General features: G+C 55.7%; 1 protein-coding gene across 13 annotated transcripts in view; it reads right to left on the minus strand.

The window, feature by feature from the left end:
- EHMT1 (euchromatic histone lysine methyltransferase 1) overlaps positions 1–20,644 on the minus strand; it is a 46,379-nt gene that overhangs the window by 18,665 nt on the left and 7,070 nt on the right. For 6 of the 13 annotated variants that reach the window (XR_002827506.1, XR_002827505.1, XR_002827507.1 and 3 more), the window contains exons 3-9: positions 18,966–19,137; positions 17,495–17,652; positions 17,084–17,272; positions 11,583–11,657; positions 10,153–10,273; positions 7,575–7,703; positions 7,176–7,321 (exon numbers count right to left, since the gene is read on the minus strand). Coding sequence is in view for 10 of the 13 variants with exons in the window: in XM_023748491.1 (XP_023604259.1) it covers positions 7,176–7,321; positions 7,575–7,703; positions 10,153–10,273; positions 11,583–11,657; positions 17,084–17,272; positions 17,495–17,652; positions 18,966–19,137 (990 nt within the window). In the remaining 3 variants the exon portion in view is untranslated. The other 7 variants (XM_023748489.1, XM_023748494.1, XM_023748496.1 and 4 more) reach the window with 6 other exon arrangements.

Here is a 20,644-nt window from a genome sequence, read left to right on the forward strand (position 1 = left end):
GCTGTTGCTGGAGGCACTGCTGGTGGCCACTCTCCCCCTTTTCCTTTTGACATGGGCACGCGGGCGCATGGCCATTGAAATAGAAACTTCCCCTCCCTGGTAGCTGGGTGGCCTGTCACTCACTCTGCCCTGTGACAGCCCCCCAGAGCTGACTGTGACAGACGGCGTGGTTTTCCCCTTTCCCTTTCATTACTGCAGGACGGCAGGCAGATGTGATGGCCAGAGCTGCTGCAGCCACTTTAAACCGTGAGGGGGCCTGGGGACTGGTGGCCACACCAAGTTCTTGGCATATGGCACAACACCCTCAGAACTCCCTCTGGATTCCTCTAACGTTGAAGCTACTTATTTGGGTCTCTGACCTGCAATCCACTATTTTTTAAAAATATATTTTTGTTGATTTCAGAGAGGAAGGGAGAGGGAGAGATAGAAGCATCAGTGATGAGAGGGAATCATGGATTGGCTGCCTCCTGCACGCCCCCTACTGGGGATCCAGCCCACAACCCGGGCACATGCCCTGAACAAGAATTGAACTGACCTCCTGGTTCATTGGTCGACACTCAACCATTGAGCCACCCCGAGTGGACAGAAAAAGACCTGGACAGCCCCAGGTCTCTCACCATCGGCCGAGGCGGGAGGAATGCAAAGGGAAACACCAGAATAAAACGTGCTCACACGCAGCCTCCACAAGGAGGGAGACGCCACCGAGTCTGAAACGGGGAAGAGAAATCAGCTAAACCTCAGACACAAAGGAAAGAGGGGCAGCTGGCAGCTGTGAGACAAGTCGCACCCCAACACGGGCACCCGAGCCCAGAGCCGGAGAGAGGACAGGCTGAAAAGTAAACTGCTACAGGCAAGAATTTTCTAGGAATAAGCAGCTCACAGAACTCTCACGAGGATCAACACCACGAGAAAAACAGAAGAGCAGCACCACCACCCCTCGGCCAAAGACGGGGACCCTAGCGGCCAGGGCCTCCCACACGCACAGGAACCAGGTCAGACAGCTCCGCGTGTTGCCAGGAGCCCGGGAGTCACCCGGCCAACGCTGCAGGTGCTGACTGCTCCCCACGAAAACAACTGCCAGAAATGAAGGCAAAATACGGACTTTTCACACACGCCAAAGGGGGAATCCACGATGAGCAGGAAAAAATCAACACAGACGCAGGGTCTTCGGACACGAGGGGATGACCCGAGGGAGCCGGGACCTGCGCGAGGCCGAAGCTGCAGGTGACAGAGGCTGCGTGTCCGTCCGTCTGAAAGCCAGAGGGCGAGTTAAAGCAACGGCAGCCGTGTGCGGTGGGACTCCAGCCACACGAAACTAAAACGTGGACAAGACAGGAGGGAGAGCTCAGCCACATAAGATGGTACGTGAAGTGGTACAGCACCAACTGAAGGGAAATCTCAGGGCAACCACTAAAAACGTTAGAAAAAGACCCAAATAATAAAGCCAACCATGGAATAAATTACAATCACAAGACATTCCAAAGCAAAAGGCTCACCATGAAGAAAAAGAGTAGCAGATGGCCTCGTCCTAACTCCAGCAAAGCATTAGCTGTGACCCGACTCCATCCCTGATCACAGTAAATGGGGAAGCCCACACCGACCGTGAAACAGGGACCGCACATCGCAGAGGACTAACCCCACGTGCTATGCAGAGTCGCTGCAAACGTGAGGGCGGAGCCGGCGAGGGCAGGTGCCTCCAAGGGGAGCCGGCGTTTTACTGGTGACCCAATGAGCGCGGGCGTCACAGCGCAGAGCCGGCGGGAGGCTGTTCGTGAGACCACAGGCCGGGAGGAGAGACGCGGGCCTGGGCTGCAGAGCCGGCACCAGCAGGACCAGCACGCCGGGTGGAACCCGAGACCCACCAGAGGCCCGAGCAGCAGGCCCCTGGCCGGGTGGGGTTCCTCGGTTGCATGCACCTGTCAGGCCGAGAACGACGCACAGGTGGCGGCCTGTGTGGGTCCAGCCTCGTTAAAGCAAACGACGGGGCAGCGGAAAGACCAAGGCGCTCGTTCACAAAGGGCTGCTGACACCTGAGGACGAGACAGCTGAGCGTCAAGACAAACACCGTTTGAGGGAAGAGCTGCAGCCCCAGGATTTCCTGGGTCCCACATAAAACAGTCGGAGCAAGTGGACAGCGACCCCCCCAAGAAAACTTTGGTTTCAGGGAGCTTTTACATTCTTAACCCCTAGAGTGCCGGGAGCGCTATCAAAGCTTCGAAATGGCGTCCAGTTCTAAGTCTGCTTTTATTGGTGATGATGATATTGCTAAATATGTCAATGTAGTAAAGATTTCCTTAACACTCCGGTGTGGGGTGAATTTCCCGCCAAAATATAAGATGGCTCTGTCTTTTGGTTTTGTTCCATCCACCAAAAGGGTGGATTACAAACAAATATTTGGTAATACGCAGTTACAATCGGCCCGAGTTTACACGTTTCCCGCACTCCACCGCAAATCTATATGAACCGAGTTAAAGACGGCTCCCGCGGAGTACGCGCAATTCACGCGAGCCGACTTAACTCGTTTCCCCCACTCCAAGTGTTAGGTTTTTGAATATGTAACTTCATTTACTTTCGATTCATAATTTTTTTCCTAAACTGCTGTAAAATCAGCAAAAACGCCTTGGCAATTGGAGCACAGTTCCTAGGATATTGGTTGGCACTCAAAGGGTTATTTGCCACATTGGAAATTAGAATGTTTCTTCTTTTTAAACCTCTTTTATTATTGAGATACTGCAGGTGTCCCCGTTTTCCCCCCATCGGCCCCTCCACCCAGTTCCCGCCCTGCCCCAGGCTTCACCATCCTGTGTCCATGGGTAAGATCTTTAATTAATCTCCTCCCGCCCCCCTTCCGAGATTCGTGAGTCTGTCTGTTCCATGCTTCCATGCCTCTGATTCTATTTTATTCACCAGTTTATTTTGTTCATTAGGTTTCTTGTTTGATTTTTAGATTCAATTATTGATAGATACCTATTGCCATGTTACTGTTCATATTTTTTATCTCTTCTTCTTCCTCTTCTTCTTGAAGAATGCCCTTCAGCATTTCATGAATACTGGTTTGGCGGTGATGAACTCCTTTAGCTTTTTCTCGTCTGTGAAGCTCTTTATCTGACCCTCAATTCTAAATGAGCTTTGCTGGGTGGAGTAATCTTGTTGTAGGTCCTTATTCTTCACTTTGACTACTTGCCACTCCCTTCTGGCCTGGTTCCTGTTGAGAAATCAGCTGACAGTCGTATGGGCCCTCCTTTGTAGGTAACTAACTGCTTTTCTCTTGCTGCTTTTAACACTCTCTGTCTTTAGCCCTTGGCATTTTAATTATGTGTCTTGGTGTGAGCCTTTTTGGGTTCCTCTTGTTTGGGACTCTGCACTTCCTGGACTTGTAAGTTTATTTTTCACCAGGGGAAGTTTTCTGTCATTATTTCTTCATATAGGTTTTCAGTATCTTGCTCTTTCTCTCCTCCTTCTGGCACCCCCAAAATTTGGATGTTGGTTTGCTTGCAGTTGTCCCAGAGGCTCCTTACACTATCTTCATATTTTTTTAATCTTTCTTCTTTTGTTCTTCTGATTAGGTATTTTTTGCTTCCTCATATTCCCAATCATTGATTTGATTCTCAGAATCCTCTACTCTACTGTTGAATCCCTGTAAATTATTACTTATTTCAGTCACTGTGTGCTTCATTTCTGACTGGTCCTTTTTCACATCTTGGACATTCTCACTGAGATCCTTGAAGGTCTCACTGAGATCCATGAGTAATCTTGTAACCATGGTTTTGAACTCTGTACCCCGTCGTTTGCTTGCTTCCATTTCTTTCATTTGTGACATATTTGTCTGCATTTTGGCTGCTCCCGTGTTTGTTGCTAAGTATTATGTAGAGATGCTATGTGTCCTGGAGATGGCAGAGTGGTCTTGTGTAGTATGTGTCCTGTAGGCCCAGTGGCTCAGCCTGTGTGGGCTGTGCACAGTCTCTTAGCTGAGCCTTGATTGCTGTTGGAGTCATTGGGAGGAGTTGACCTCCAGGCCAATTGGCTGTGAGGACCAGCTGCGACTACAATGGGAGAGCTGCTGTGCAGGAGACACCCCTATGGAGCAGGATTGGCTTCATATGGAGCAGCGGGGCTTTGGTGCTGAGTCTGCCCCTTGTGGGTGGCTTGTGGGTGTGTAGAGTTGTAATCTGGTATAGTCTGCAGCTGTCATGCTGGTGCACTGGCTCTAGGGCATCCCGGGTGGTGCAAAGTCAGCCACTGCCTGGGGCCACTTGGCAGGAGCTACAGAGAGATCTGCAGATTCCTCCTATTTGTATTTGGCCTGGAGGTGCCCAAATGAGGCCCAGCTGTGAAGCAAGGCAGGCTGGTGCTAGTGCTGGGGCTTGAGCCTTTAATTGATGGGTTTGGGGCATGCTGACCCAGAAGCAGCTTGTTTGAGAGATTTTAGCAAAGTCTGAAGCCTGAGCCAGGACAGGCCATTCATATGGAAAAACTGCTCAGAGACTATCTCCCTCCCAATTAAAAAAAAACAACCACCAACACAGGTGGGTTTCAGACCAGCCCTTTCCATGCCTCATCCCTCCTACCAGCCTCCATGTGCTTTCTTCTTTATTTCTCTAGTTGTAGGACTTGCATTCAGCCAACTTTCAGGTGGTTCTGAATAATTGTTCTGTATTTTAGCTGTAATTTTGATGTAGTTGTGAGAGGTGGTAAGTACAGGTGTTTACCTACACCATGATCTTGGTTCTTGGAAATTAAAATTTTTTAAGTAATAATTTATTTTAAAATAGCAATATATCTATCATATGCTAACATAAAAAACTTATTTCCAAAACAGCAAAAAAAATTTTTAATATAATTTTATTGATTTCAGAGGAGAGACAGAAACATCAATGATGAGAGAATCACTAATCGGCTGCCTCCTGCACGCCCCACACTGGGATCGAGCTCACAACCCGGGCCTGTGCCACGACCGGGAATTAAACCCTGACTTCCAGTTGAGAGGCAGATTTAGTCATGGACACGGTCAACCACCTCCATAAAACTGGAGGGATTGTTGTGTTGAATAAACTGGTGGTTAAAAAAAAATTAATTAAAAAAGAAAAAAGGAACATAGTCATTTCTTAGAAGATTGGTTGTATCCTAGCCCGTTTGGCTCAGTGGAGAGAGTGTCGGTCTGTGGGTCCCAGGCTTGATTCCGGTCAAGGGCATATACCTCAGTTGTAGGCTCCTCCCCGGCCCCTGGTCAGGGTGTGTGCAGGAGGCAACCAATTGATGTATTTCTCTCACATCGATATTTGTCTTTCCTTCCCTCTTCCACTCTCTTTGAAAATCAATGGAAAAATATCCTAGGTGAGGATTAATTTTTAAAAAAGAAAAAAAAAAGGACTGGTTGCACTGGAAAATCTCCACCATCTTCCAGTTTCAGAGTGGCTCCTGCAAAGTCCACGGGTGTCTTGCGCTCTTAATGGTTCTGCAACACCATGGAAACGACTGATTCCAGAGTCACACGGACCTTCACACCTAGGAAATGCGCCGGGCCCTTTGAGAGAAGTAGTGAAAGCCACAGAACCTCTCGGCATCGTGAGAACAGTCATGACCCCAGGAAAGGTCCCACGTGGAGAGGGCATGTGAGCCAAAGATGGGACTGTTTGAGCACCAATAAGAATGAAACACAAAAATGAAACCCTAATCTATTCATGTAGCCCGGCTGGTGTGGCCAAGTGATTGAGCGTCGGCCTATGAACCAGGAGGTCACTGGTTCGATTCCCATCAGGGCACATGCTGGGTTGGGTGCTCGATCCCCAGGAGGGGGCGTGCAGGAGGCAGCTGATCGATATTTCTCTCTCATCAGTTTCTATCTCTCTCCCTTCATCTCTCTCTAAAACCAATAAAAACATAAAAAATTAAGAAATACATATCTATATGTATTCAGTCCACAATGATGTTTGAAAGGGAGAACTGGTCAACCTCAGAAGAGGATGGAACACATTGCCCGAAGGACTGGGAAACGAACGAAACACTCAAGATGGTGTGAGACACGGGAGGAGAAGACAAGCCTTCCTGTAAAACCACCCGAATAACAGAACCCTCACGGCCAGCCACCCCCCCTTTAAAACTCCACGAAGTAACACAGACATCAGAGAAACAGCCAGTCGGCACAGTCCACAAAGGAGCCGGAACGGGCGGGCTGCAGAGGTCGCTGGGCACCAGCTCTTTGCTTGGAAAATGAAGAGACCGAGCGGCAGCTGTGATGCTGTGTGCCGTGGGGGGTGTCTTCTGTGCCAGAGTCCCAGCCGGGACTGCGGGAGGAACGGCAGTGCCCGAGGACACGGGAAGGCTGAGGACTAAAGGCAGGGCCACCGGCCGCCACACAGACCCGCTCCAGAGCATTCTGGGCAGCAGGAAATGGACAGAGCTGAAGCATGGCGCCTGAACCTCGAGCGCTCGGCCACGGGATGAGGCCCCGATGTGACAGATGGGAAGCCTCAGCCCCAGCGTCCGGGTGGGTCCAGGTCGCCCAGCAGCGTGGACAGGAGAGGTGTGGCGGTTAGAGTGTTTGGGTGAAAAGAGGCAGAAACACAGGACACACACAGCAAATGCCACAGGAGGACTTTGGGGAAAAACTGTAAGAGGACGGTTTTTCAGACACATCTGACTCTGAACTGGGCATTATGTAACAGGAAGTCACTATTTCTGTTACATGAGAAATGTCCTTTTTTTAGGGAGACGCATCCTGAAATATTTAGTGGTATGTGGGTCTGCACTGGAATGCCAGCTCACAGCCAGGATGAGGGCCGAGGGCGACGAGTCAGGCTGCAGATGGCAGAGGCGGGTTAGGGTGAGGCGGGGCCAGGCGTGTGAGTGCCTCTGTCACGGAGGAAAGTCCTGGGAGAGGGCGGGTGGGTCTGTGGACAGGCTGAGTGACGGGACGCTGCAGGCTCGACGGCCGCCGGCCCATCCACGTCGGCACCTGCAGCAGGTCGATCCTCTGCTGGAGCATGAGCCTCACCCAGGCAGGCGTGGGACCACTGGCATCGCCCCCCTAAGAGCTCTCCACCCGGGTCTGGGTTTCCAGGATGTCACCTCTGCTGCCTGCCAGGCTCTGCGCCATAAGCGTGGGCACCTGCCATGCTCCGACCCACTCGGGGCACTGCCACGCCCCTGCTCAGCTAATGAAAGTCAACGCTCACCTCGTGGTCCACGCTCTCCAGGGCCATGCACTGGTTGTTGGCCAGAGTGGTGATCTCTCGGCTTTTCGGGGTCTCCATCCGGCAGCTGCAGAGGGGAACTTCCTGGAGGCCGTCCGTCTCCCCCGCGTCGGGACCGTTAGCCAGCCCTGGAGGCAGACACGCGAGAGCGTCCCCACCAGTGGACGTGTGCCGGCTCTCGCTCCGTCTGCTGACACACAACCCCCACAGTGAAGCGCAGTCCACAGAGGGACCAAGTCACGGCCTCTGCCACCTCAGGGCAGGGAAATGCGAGCCACACGGTGCTGTGCTGGCAACGTTCCGTGGGGGCCACAGGCCAGGAACGCCAACCAGGGACAGGAAGGCAAGACGGGGCCGGCCGAGTCACAGCCTGACGCTCACCTGCTGGCGAGGGCAGCGTTCCCTTGACACGGAGATCCAGGGAGTCCAGAGACACTTCCATGTACCCCGCACTGTCCCCCGGGGCCGCCGGCTCTGCGCTCCCCGAAGACGACGTGTACGCTTCAGGACCTGCGTTCAAAGGCACCACTGTGAACCGCACGCCCCCAGACGTGGTGCCAATCAACCTGCTCCACTCAGCCATCCCCGCCTCTGTGGCCCAGGCCACCGCACTCCCCACCTTCCTGCACATTGTGTGAGCTCCCATGTCCACACACGACGCGTGGGAAGGTCTGTGTCAAGAAAAACCAAGGCTCGGATGTGTCAAAACCTCTGTCTCTGACGGACCCCAGCCCGAGCCCAGCTGGCCCAACAGCCCGGAGGACGGTGAGCACAGGGTGAGTGTGCTCCACGACCCTCAGGTCAGACCAGACGCTGAGCACGTGCCGACTCCTGGGACCAGGACTCGGGGCATCTGCCGCCAGAGCCGGGTTCAGGAGAGGGTCGCCCTTGGGACAGGCCCAGGGAAGGCGTCTGTGCACGAGGAGGCCCTGGAGCCGCCACTGTGGGGCCCTCGCCGCGGAGCTGGGGAAGGAAAGCTGCTCACAGAACCCCGAGCCCAGCGAGGGCAGACGCCCCATGCACCGAGCTCCGTCAGCGTCGCAGCTCTTCTTTCAGTGGCCAGGAAACAGGGCATCACCCGCTGAGGGGAGGCATCACGCCTCCGAGTGCCGCCACCTTCTGCCCTGGGTCTGAGACAGGCAGGGAGCCAGCGCCCGCGAGAAGTCGCCGTCCACCCGAGCGCAGGAGGGTCTGTGCCATTTTAAGCCTCACAGAGAGAATGCGTTCCAACTCCCGGGTGAGTGCTCAGGCGCGCGCTGTGCACGTCACACCAAAAAGGCAAAGATGACCCCTCTGCCCCAAAGGTACGTTCCCTCTCGGACCTGCACCTGCGTGTCAGCCGGCAGGAAGAGCCACGCCGGGCAGCTGGCCTAAGCCGTGATGAGAGAGAAACCGTCCGGGAAGGAGCATGAGGTTCAAGGAGGCCCCGACACCTGTGTCCAGGCTCACACTGTGACAGTCACACACAGCGCCCGCATCTGCCTCCCCGATATCCACTCGGCAAAGCTACCTCTACGTCAGGGGAATGAAGGACAGCTGAGTAATCAGGAAAACGATGGAGTGCTGCAGCTTGTGGTGCATTCAGACGGATGGACGGACGGCCGGACGGAAGGAAGAGACAAGACCGTCCAGAAATGCCCAACACTGTCAGCACAGGTGGGAAGGTGAGAAGAGAAAGTCCACGCAGCCATGGCGCCGCCCGCACACGGCACGTGCACTGGACCCACCTCCCAGCACAGGCACCAGCTCAGCCGCATCGGAGACCCACGATAGGGCTCAGACGGAAACTTCAAGAAAAGATGGGACAAAATCTTTGCGCCTGACAGTTAGCACAAGACCTCTGAGGTCACAAACAGCAGAATTTGGAAAGAATGTAGTCATAAGTTAGACTTCAACGCACTTTAAACTTTTACGAGGTGCACACATTCACAGAACACACTTCACAAAAGACCGTCACTCCCTGGGAAGGCACACATCGATCTCACGCGAACGAAAGAATAAACACTTTCCCAAAGAAGACGCAGAAAGTAAACGTGTGCCCAGCGCAGATGAGGAAACGGTGAGGCCGCGGCACTGGAGCAGAGCGGGCGGCCAGGACACCAGCAGGGGCCTGCGCGCTGGGGGAGAGGATAACGCTTTGGAAACGTTTCCCACCGAGTCAGACACACATGACTCAGCCCCTCCAGGCTAAACGTGGACCCAAGACACTGGGAGCATCTGCTCCCAGAGACACGGACACAAGTGGGCACAGCTCTTCCCTCGGAAACAGCCCCACTGGGAAGAACCCAGCTCCCCAGCAGGCAAAGGACCCACACACCGTGGACAGCCCTGGCCTGGTCTCCCTCCGGCCGCCCAGCCCCGCCCGGCAACGTGGCTGCCTCCCCAACAGCTACGCACACAACAGCTGCCTGAGAGACAGGCACCTCCCGACCATCCACACAAAGACCCACGGCGTGACCTGCCGGACGAGCGAGGCAGGGTGACTGGGACAGCAGGCTGGCAGGGGCGGGGACCTGCCAGCTGTGCACCTGAGTGACGTACACGGTCCCCAATGCCAAGTCCTCTGAAACCAAGTGGCTGCAGTAGCCCCGCCCCCAGGCCTGCTGACCTTCTGGGTCTGAGGGCCATGTCCTTCCTGTGTCCCTTCACAAAAAGACCTCTGAAGCCGGGAAATCTGAGCAAGGGGCCGAAAGCCACCATGTGGGCCGAGGCACTGCCCGCGGGACCCGGAGTCCACACCGGCCCCAATTCCCTGTCCACACAGGGCAGGTGATGAATGATCCCTGCAGCTCCGCAGGCACCAAGGAAGCCAGGGAGTGCCACAGGGTTACGGTCACCTGGGTGTCTGCACCAAAGGGATTTCAAACATCATTCCTCTTCCGTAAACAGACGAACTCCTCCAGAGCCCCGCCTCCCGCTGGCCCCCGCTCCCCCAGGGCTCCCGGGGGGCAGGGCTCACCCAGCGCGCTGCTCGGCTTCCTCTTGCTTCTCCGCCTCCTCTTCCTGGCCGGCTTGATCCAGGCGCTGTCGGGCTTCCCTTTCCTCCTGAGGAACTTCTTCCTGACGCTGGACTCAGAGCTCTGAACCAAAGGGGCAGAACAGGGAGCTGAGCGGGGGGACCGCAGACGGCCCACGCGCTGCAGTTCTGTTTTTGTGCGAACAGAGTACCTGCTATGTCCTGATTCTGCAACTAGAAAATCAATTTCACTTTCAGACATTCTTTCCTGGATCCCATTCTTACAGACCCAGGCTTTCCCCCAACATCACTCTAGGCTCAGTTATCTTACAGGCCCCGAAAAGGGCTCAGAGCATTGGAATGGAACGGATAAGTCTTGAGTTTGGCTCAGGGAGCGCCTACGCACTGAGACCCAGCCCACACGCTGCGCTGCGCTGCTCTGAGAGGCGCCTCCAAGCTCCGGAATCCGCCTGGAGCGCAGTGCGGGCGGGGACAGCGCGCTTCTAGCCTTCACGACTGGTTTGAGTGTTTTAAAACCTAAGTGGAGAAGGGCATCCACCTGCCACGAATGACAGACAGACGCACAGGGGGGACCGCCAGCCCTGCAGCTGGTTTAGCGCAAGGACCTCAGGCTCCCTGCCTGCTGTGGGCAGAACCTGGAGAGAACATGTTCACGAGACACAAAGGCGCACCAGGTGCAGGGCCTGGCCTTTCCGCCCACCGCCCTGGTGCGGGACCGTGTCGGTGCTCCGCCCAGTGAGGCCCTCTCCACAGCCCGCCACCCCGTGCCCCTGCCCTCTGGGCGCTCCTGGGTGGCAAAGCTTCAGAAAGAACTGTGGCATCACTGCACCCAGAGCTCCCCGTCACGACACACCGTCACCCAGTCCGCGTCCTCCCTCCTCTCATCTGCCCCAGACCAGCTGACACCACGTGCCACGTGCTGCCTCCCAAGAGCTCCTCCGTCCACGTGACCCCAGGTCCCCTGAGCTTCCTCCCTGAAGCTCGGAGGACCCTCCCGGTCTCAGGACCCACGTGTCTGGCCGTGGTGCCCAGGCTCCATCCCTCCCCATTTCCAAGCTCCCCCATCCCACCCAGGGCCCTGCCTCCGTGACATCTCTGCTTGGCTGCCCAGTGGTAACAACAGACTTGCCCTCGCTCCGTCCCTCGCCCCTGCCACACCCAGCCCCCCCGACAGGTGGTTCTTCCTGACACCACATGCCTTCCTTCCTCACAGCCACGCGGCAGAGTCTGGGGGACCCCCTGCCGGCCCTGCCCTGGCCTGTCTGCGGTGCCGCTCCTGCTCCTTCCCGAGGCCGCCTGCATCTGCCTGGCCCGCGAGGCCCTGCTTCCTCCCCGCGCGCGGACACAATGCATGGCGCTGTCTCCTGGTTCACTGGGCTACAAACACGAAGCCAGAATGCACCGCTGGTTACCAGGTCGGACTCGTCTCCGTCCTCCTCCTCCTCCCCGGTGCCGGCCGACTCCTCCTCCTCAGACTCGCCATCCATCTGACCAGCCGCACAACAAGCCAAAAAGAAAACAGAAACTAATGAGACGCTCCAGTGGCAGCGATTCCATCAAAACCACATTTTCCAAATTCGGGCGGGGGCGGGGCGGGGGCGGGGATGGGGCGGGTGCCGCGCTCCTGCCCCGCCCCGAGCGACGGCTGGGTGCTCCTTCGGTCAGCGCTGAAGATGAGTGCGCCTGGCGCATCACCTGGTGGTCCTGAGCGTAGAATTCGGTTGGGAAGTAACAGAGCACACACAGTGAAAAGGTGTCAGAGGTTACAAATCACAGACAACGACCCCTTCCCCCCACAGACACACCCAAGAGCCCAGTCCGGCTCAGGGCCTTCAGCCCGTGCGCACACGTGGCCTGAACACAAGAGCACGTTTCTGTCTGGTCAGATGGTGGGCCATCAAATGCAGTTTTGTGAATGTTATGTCTTCTCATTAAAAATGTGTTTTGGAATTCTTTCCATATCAAAACAGCACAGAGACCTCATTCTGGCTGCTTGTATCCTTTTCTACCCACACGCACACACTGTTGGTGCAGAAGTCGCTAAAGCACATGCGAGCACCATGTGCCCCTTCTCACCGGTCCTGGAGGCGGGGACGTGGCACGCACACGCTGGCCTGGTTCTCCGTGGGGGCAGGTGGTGATGCCGTCAGCCCCCATCGAGGCGCACCCAGCGCTCCACACTGCGGCTGTGTCCTGAGCCAGCAGGACCCTCCGTCCGGGACCAGCCCGAGGCAGACACTGCTTCACTGCGCCCTCCACCTCCCCGCCAGGTCTCGGGGCCTTACCGCATCCGCATTTCCACTGGGTTCTTGCTTTCTTACCGATGGTGGGAAGCTACACACACAGGATGCTAACGTGGTGGCTGCTGACCGTCACAGATGTCTTCTGGGTTGAGTTCTCTGAGCTTTGCTTCTGGAGTTCCTGGCATAAACTCGGAGGTGTGACCTGGACCAGTCACACGTGCCCCCCTTTCCCTTCAGGGCTCTGGGTCTGGCCCTGCGCCAGGCCTTCCTCACAGGCCATCAGAAAAAAGTCCCAGCATCCCCTCCCACCAGGCAGCATTTGTGTCGACGCTAAATCTTCTGGAATTTACTTTTGTAAGTCACAGCTTCACTGGGAAGTGATTCACTTAACCGGAAACTCATCGTTTTAAAGTGTCCGACGGGGTGGTTTTCACTATGTTCGGGGTGCAGCCATCACCCCATCCAATTCTGGAAAGGTGACATTTGTTAGGAACCATCAAGCAGGAGCCCACATCTGTTTTTCCCCAAAGATCAGCCGATTGTTCCAACATTTACTGAACTGTCATGGTCCCCAGACGACTCTCTAAACCCTATTCCTACAATAAACTCGGTCCTTACATACAAACGGCTGCTATGGCCCCATCCACTCCCTCCCGCCCTCCTCACAAGCCCCGTTTCGGTGGCGGCCTTGTCTCGGCGCCGCGGCCTTCACTCCTGTGGGTCCTGGGGGAAGGGTTCTGGTCTGCACACAGTCACACCCTGGTCCTCCCCCACACAAACAGTGGGTCTTTCCACGCACTTGTCTTCTTTCTGAACCGCTTCCAGAGAAGTCTTAGTTTTCTTCTTACAGGTAACAAACATTTCTTGTTAAATGTACTGCCAAGTGCACTGGTGACACTACATCATTACAATCATACTTTTCAGTTTTTAGGTGAGATGTTGTGGCTTTGTTTCTGAGTCTTGCCCTTCGAAGATCCACACTGAAGCGTCTGCTTCGAGACGACCTTTACCGGACAAACGGAGCGGCCACGTGCTGTGCCGCCCGCCGTTTCCCACGTCTGCACAGCCTGACCGTCCGTGAGGCTGCGCCCAGCCACTGCCTCGCTCCTGGCTTCTGCGCCGGGAACACAGGGAGCGGCTCGGCTCCAGCTGCCTGCCCTCTCCAGCTGCGGTCTTGCCACTGGGAGGCACTTCGGTCCTCAGCATATGCTTCTCTCTGGTCCTTCCACACAGGAACGTTTCCTGCTGGTCTCATCCCACGAGGTCTCGGTGACCAGAGCTGCGGGTTCACGGCGGGAGACAGCGGCCGCCCTCCCCATCTTCCTCCTCCTGTTAGAAATGCTTTAAGATGCTCACCACTGAGTGGTACAGTAACCTTTCTGGTAGGTCCAGATATCTTCGGTCAGCTTATTTAATGTGCTATCTTTAAGTTTCGTTGGGTAGTTTTTTATTTTAAAAAGATTGAGCAATAAGCCCTAGCAGGTTTGCTCAGTGGTTACAGCATCAGCCCGTAGACTGAAGGGTCAATTCCAGTCAAGGGCATGTACCTCAGCTGCAGGCTCGATCCCCGGCCCCAGTCAGGGAGCATGTGAAAGGCAACCAATGGATGCGTCTCTCTCTCCCCCTCCCTTCTCGTCTCTCTAAAAATCAATGGAAAAAATATCCTCGGGTGAGGATTCACAACAAAAAAAGATTGAGCAATGAAACCACCAGTTAAAACAAGCAGCTTAACAACTTCGTTGCCCAGCTCGTCCCGAAGTGCCGTGAGAGACCGTGAAGAAGGAGCAGGGGACTTTGTAGGGCCGCTGGGTAACTGCACACACAACAGCTGCCAAGAAGGCAAAATCGAAAACCTGAGCAAACGGGGAAGAGAAGGGAACGGGCCGAACAACCGGGTCCGAGGCTGCACCGAGAGCGGGAACACCAGCGAGCGAGGAAGACGGCACGCCGGGCTCAGGGCGGGGAGGCCACAGGAGACCCTGACCCAGCAGGACCGACCCCAATCACCAGACCCGGCTCCACCCCCAGGCTACAAAGTGAGGGTTGCACCTCGCCCCATCCCGCGCTCAAAACGCCTGTGACCCCCAGCTGCCTGCCACGTGACCAGGCCCTGAAACTGGCTTCTAATCCAAACAGCAAGCGCTGGTCCCACCGGTGAGAAGGCCGGCGCCGTGGGAGGGACACACGGCGGGGCTCCCTGCCTACCCAGTGATTTCAGAGCATCACCAACCCCAGGGCACACGGCTGCACACGGAGCGACGTCCAGTGGGAACCCACAGGAGGCGCTGGGCCACTCGGGACGGGGAGGAAGTCTGACCCGTGAAGTCGTGCGGGTCCCACAGCGGCAGACGCACGTGGGCAGCCAGCAGGCACCTCGGGGGCCTCCACGAGCTGTGTTCTGGTCTCGGGACCACCTCATTTTCTGGAAAATCACTAAGAACACCAGAGCGCCTTTGTGGTGTGTTATGTCCGTTAATATTTTCTGTCACGGAACTTTAAGCTGAGAATGTTTAAACCACAGCACAGCTCCAATAAATGACAGTGTAAAAGGCAACTACGACTTCAGCATTTTACAGTCATACTTTTGACCCCACGATGGCCAGAGAGGGTCTCAGAGAACTGGGATGACTTTAAACACCGCCATGACAGCCCTGGCCAGTCTGGCTCCACGGACAGAGCATCGGCCTGTGGACTGAGCATCTGGGGTTCCATTCCATCAAGGCCGCATGCTCAGGTTGTGGGCTCCATCCCCAGGAGGGGGCACAGGAGGCAGCCAATCAATGATTCTCTCTCATCATTGATGTTTCTATCTCTCTCTCCCTCCCCCTTCCTTTCTGAAATAAAAATATTTTTAAAAAACCACCGTGATGTAACAATGAAAATGAACTAACAATACAAACAAATCCCACAAACGTAACACTGCAGAGATGAGCCACACTGATACAAGCCCCAGCCGGGTTCCATCTGCGCCAAGGCAGGGCTCAGGGGGTGACCTGTGTGGACACTCAGGCAAACTGAATCCTTATCCTTCCTGGGGTCACGAAGTCATCACCAAACCCCAAACCCAAGCTGGCTCCACAAGGAGCCCCTGAAACACAGGAGCTCTCTGGCCTTCCGCCTTTCATCTGCTCGCCACTAAGTCCTGCAAACAGGCCCGTACCCCTCAGTCTCCTCTGAGCCAGTCCCCACTCTCACCATGGCCACCGTCTGACACAGCCCGGGGCTGTCCGACTGGCACCGTTAGGGCGTGCGGAGCGCCGTCAGGACGGCTGGCGCGTTTGCGTCTCACGGGGATGGCCCTGTTCAGTCTACTTTTGCTCACTGTCCTGCTAACGGAGGCCGTCCCTGCGTCTTGTTTTGTTTCCCACTGGCCATAGTGTCTTCTTTCATCCCACTTTGTTTCCCGATTCTTTTGTTAGCTTGACATTCCTGTAGTTTCCCCTTTATAACCACATCTAGTGATTCAGTGTCCAGACTCTCTCTTAAAGATGAGAATCTGGATCAAAATAAAGAATCCGGATATAGACTCAAATTCGTATGCCACGCTGTATATGACAATGGCGCTTTTTAAACCAGCCAGGGGGAATCAGTCATAATGCTGTTGACATATGTGGACAGCCATTTCGAGGGAATGGGTTCCATAAAATTCAGCCATTTTGAGTGCATTAACTTTACATTTTATCACCAAATAAATTCTGTATGTCAAATACTCATAAACAAAAGATGAAATCCATGCAGTATTAGAAGATAGCTCACGTCAACTGACCCACAACCAGCAGTGCAAGTCCGGGTACCAGCACCCAGGCCCCCGAGCCCCTGGCAGGGCTGGAGGACGAGCCCGCCCGGAGCTGACACCCACCCCCACATCCACGCGATGCTCCTGGTGCCACGTCGTCACAGATGCACAACCACAGACGATGGGAGAGAATGCTCAGTGGGGCTCGGAGCAGTGACCCCGCTGGCTTAACAGTCCAGCTTAAAGGTGACCGAGAGTGTCCTCAGCCGAGTCTGCTCCGTGGCACAGTAAGAGCACAACTATCTGCGTCCCCAGCTCCCAATGCCCCTCGTCTACCCTCAGAACTGAGAGCGCACAAATGCTCGCCCGAACACCCACATCTGCTCAGAAACCACACCCGCCCAGGCCCTGGAGACCCTGGCCAGGGAGGAGCCCCAGGACCAGCTGCAGGCAGTTCCTGGCTGACAGGGCCCGATGCTGCGGCTGTGACCGCACTGCCACCCGGCCCCCTCCTAGAGCTGGTCCTCCCTCGGGTGGCCACATAACAAGGACACGCCTGGCATCTGGGACACACCAGGTGGTACCGATCGCACGCACCTCGGCAGCCCTGGATGCTGCTTGCTCCGACCAGGAGGACAGGGACTCCCGTCAGTTCCTCAGCGGGGGGAGGGCTGCCCCTGGGGAGGGGTCGCACCGGCCAGCAGCAAGCACCACAAGCAGTCGGCCACAAGTGAGTCCTGTCCACCCAGAGCCTAAGGCGCTCCATCCATGCCCTTCAATAAACAGGCACAGGGAGACACACGCTTCTCTATTAAAAGAAACTAATCTAAAATGCAAGAAAAGTAAACAAAAACTCAAGTCAGACGCAGACAGGGACTCTCAGGCCCACGATGGTCCACTCCGGAGCCTCCTGCCCGAGGAGGGAAAGGCCTACCTTCTGGGTGCGGTCACTCCCCGACACACTCTCTTTGGAAGTCCTGCTGTCCTCCGTGGGAAAGGCGGCAGCCTGCTCGGCGCCCTGGTCCTCCTCCTCGTCCAGCTCCTCGGAGTCCTCCTCCTCCGAGTCCATCTCCACGCTCTCCCCGTTCACGTGGAGGGTGCTGTCGCCCAGGTCCTTCTCGCTCTGGAACGGGCAGGGGGACATCCGTCACGCGGAGCCGGGAGCAGGACAGCCTGCTAGCCCCCAGCGCAGGGCGCCACCACCACCTGGACGGGAGGCATGGCCTAGAGCAGAGGCGCCTGAGAGCCTGGGCTCCTTCAGAAGGGACCGAGGCCTCCCCCCTCACCCTTGGTCTGTCGGCCGCAGACAGTCCTGGACAGACACACGGCACCGCCGCGCCCTCACCTTGGAGCCGGCAGTGGAGTGAGTTATGCTCTTAAACATCTCAATCACCGTCCTCTGTTTTAATACTTTGGTCTTTTTCCTGGGAACCAGACTATAGGTTCCCATTCTTCGTTTTTTCTTTCGAGACACTGCAGCTGCTAAAACAAAAGGCAAGGAAGCTAAAAAAAAAAAAGTCAAAAGGAGAAAAGAAAGAAAAAGAAGTGCCATTCAAATGTGTTTTCCAGGTAGGGGCGCTCTCAGACCTGACCACCAACATTCAGCACAGACACGGGCGGCAGAGGGCAGGGGCGCTCAGGGGCGTCCGTTTAACTCACAATAAAACACTGAGCTGTACGGATGCAAATGGGACCCTGAAAGCCCCGCCCCTGCGCAGTGCCCTTCCCGCCCCCCTCCTCCTCGCTCCGTCCACCACCCCAAGGGCAGGAGGGCGCTGGGTGACAGCGCCCACAGGAAAGTGGTGGACAACAGCCGGAACCAAACACTTTTTTTAAAGTTCCAGGGTTTAGAAGTTTCTGAAACCCACTGAGAGACAGACACTGCTTCCTTTGCTGAAAAGGGCATTCACAGGGCACCTGGCAAAAGCTGGCCACGGAGTCGCGGCACGGCTACCGCCCCGTGGTGGCAGTGCCCCGTTTCCAGGGACACTACACTGTCACTGTAGGAAGCAACACTGAAGTATCTAGAGGCCAAAGGGGCCAATGTCTGCACCCCGGCTCCTGGGTCAGGAGTCGCGTGGGGGGAGCACACAGCTGTGCCGGTGCTGAAACGGGCGCGGAGATGCCGGCCGAGTCCCTGCACCGGCCGGAAGTACTTTAAAGCCCAGAAGACATACCGCTCTGACCGTGGACACGCCCCAGGCAGCCTGTGGGAAACGGGGGGCAGCAGCCGCACCCCCGCAACCAGGCTGACCGGGCTCACCTGCATGTCTGTGCCCCACATGCGCGGGCCTCATGCAAAGGGCCTTTCTACACTGAAGGGGGCCGTCCTGTCTGCAGGAACTGTGTCCCAGCAGCTCAAGAGCGAGACCCCGCCACCCCAAGGCACATCCACCGGCCTCCTCGGGTGGGGCCCCCGTGCAGCCACCTGCCCCAAAAGGCCCAACCAAAACCACATGTTCAGCCACTGCCCCAAGGGCACGAACAGAAGCAGGCTTAGGAGAGCAAGGACGCCCACAGGAAAGGGGTGGACAACAGCTGGAGCCAGAGCACCGCTCCCCGCACCCTCCACCCACAGGCCCCCAATATCACGGGAGTTCCCCCGCCAGCGTCTTCCGCCCAACAGGGCGACCAGGCAGTGAGAGTCCGTCCTGGAGGCCATCTTCACGTGAGACTGACAAGGCCGGGGGGAGGCTGCAGGTTTCCGGGGGAGCCCAGGACCCGCCCCCCACGCTCACTCACACGCAGTCACACAGGGCTCTGGGTCGCAGGTGCGGGGGGGACACGTGTCCGGAGGCGCCCACGCTGGGCCTCACCTGTCTGTGACTTCGTGGTGGCCACGCAGCACTGGTTCTGAGGTAGCGACTGATGAAGGGGTGGGAACGGGGGCAAAAGCTGCTGTCGTCCAAAATCAGAAACGTCCTTGCTGAGCTCCTCTGCGGGCTCCTCATGACCTCGAGCTTCTCGGGGGTCCTTGCTGGCTGCGGGCTTCAGGACACAGACAGTCAGTGACCGGAATGACACACCAGCAGCCGCACGGAGACCGCGGCCCCCGGCACAGCTCCTTTCGGTCAACGCCCCGCCACCGAGACGAGTTCCCGTGAGAGGCGGGAGGAAGTGGCGCCCGCTCCGGGGACTAGACGGGTCAGCGCCGTGAGCTGAGAACGGTGTCTACATTTTTAAAGGGAAGGAGAAGCAGCAGCAGTGACCCTGTGTGGCAAAACCCTAAGTACTTCCACCTGGCCCTGTGCAGAAGTGCGCCAGCCCAATTTATTAATAAGTTATGACTGAAAGTGCCCTCAATGGGCGGCATCATGCCTGCAGGGTGCCCATCGTGACTGCCCTGAGCGGCACCCCCAATGGCACAACAGAAAAATCACACGCGTCTGTCTCTGCTGAGTCTACAGAGCTCCTCACCCCTGTCCTCGTGCTCAGCCTGCCGAGGCCCCAGCAGCCTGGATCCCACGTCCAGCCTCCGGCCCTGCGGTCATGCCACAGCCACCCACAGCCTTGAGGGGGATGGATGTTAAATCCCATTCAGCCTAACCAGGTCCACTGCGCACACGGGAGGTGCAACAGAGAGTCAAGGTAAGCATCCTCAACAAGTGCCGCTGGGAACTGGACATCCGCACACACAAGAATGGAGATGGACCCTTACATCACACTAGGTACAAAAATTAACTCAAAACGATCAAAGACCTAAAACTACAAAAACTCTTAGAAGAAAACAGTGGGAAGCTTCATGACACTGGATTTGGTGGTGATTTCTTGGACATGACACCAAATGTATAGGCAACAAAAGAATAAATGGGCAAATTAGACTTTTCAAAATTAAAATGTTCTGTGCATCAAAGGACACAATCAATAGAATGAAAAGGCAACCCAAGGAATGGGAGAAAATATTTGCAAATCATATATCTGATAAGAAATTAACCAGAATATATGAAAATTCTACGATTCAACAGCAAAACAAACAATCAGATTAAAAAATCAGTAAATTATGTGAACACTCGTTTCTCCAAAGGCACACGAATGGCCACCCAGCACGTGCAGATGCTCAACCTCACCCGTCACCAAGAAAACCAAGTCAAATCCACAAGGAGCCCGGCCGGGGGCCTAGGGGTTGAGCACAGACCTATGAAGTAGGGGGTCGCAGTTCCATTCCCAGTCAGGGCACATGCCCAGGTTTGCAGGCTCGATCCCCAGTAGGGGGCGTACAGGAGGCAGCCGATCCATGATTCTCTCTTATCGTTGATGTTTCTCTCTCTCTCTCCACCTCCCTTCCTCTCTGAAATCAATAAAAAAATATATATTTTAAAAACTCACAATGAGATAGATAGCACCTCATACCCATTAAAGTGGCTACTTTCGAAAAACAACCACCATAAAATTATCCATTACGCCTCAATTACAACACACACACAGGAAAAACAGGTGCTGGCGAGGGGGTGGACACTGTCGCTGGTCACTGCGGGCGGCCATGTGCAAGGTGCAG

Source organism: Myotis lucifugus, unplaced genomic scaffold, assembly GCF_000147115.1.
Source record: "Myotis lucifugus unplaced genomic scaffold, Myoluc2.0 scaffold_1447, whole genome shotgun sequence".
In the NCBI taxonomy this organism is placed as follows: domain Eukaryota; kingdom Metazoa; phylum Chordata; class Mammalia; order Chiroptera; family Vespertilionidae; genus Myotis; species Myotis lucifugus.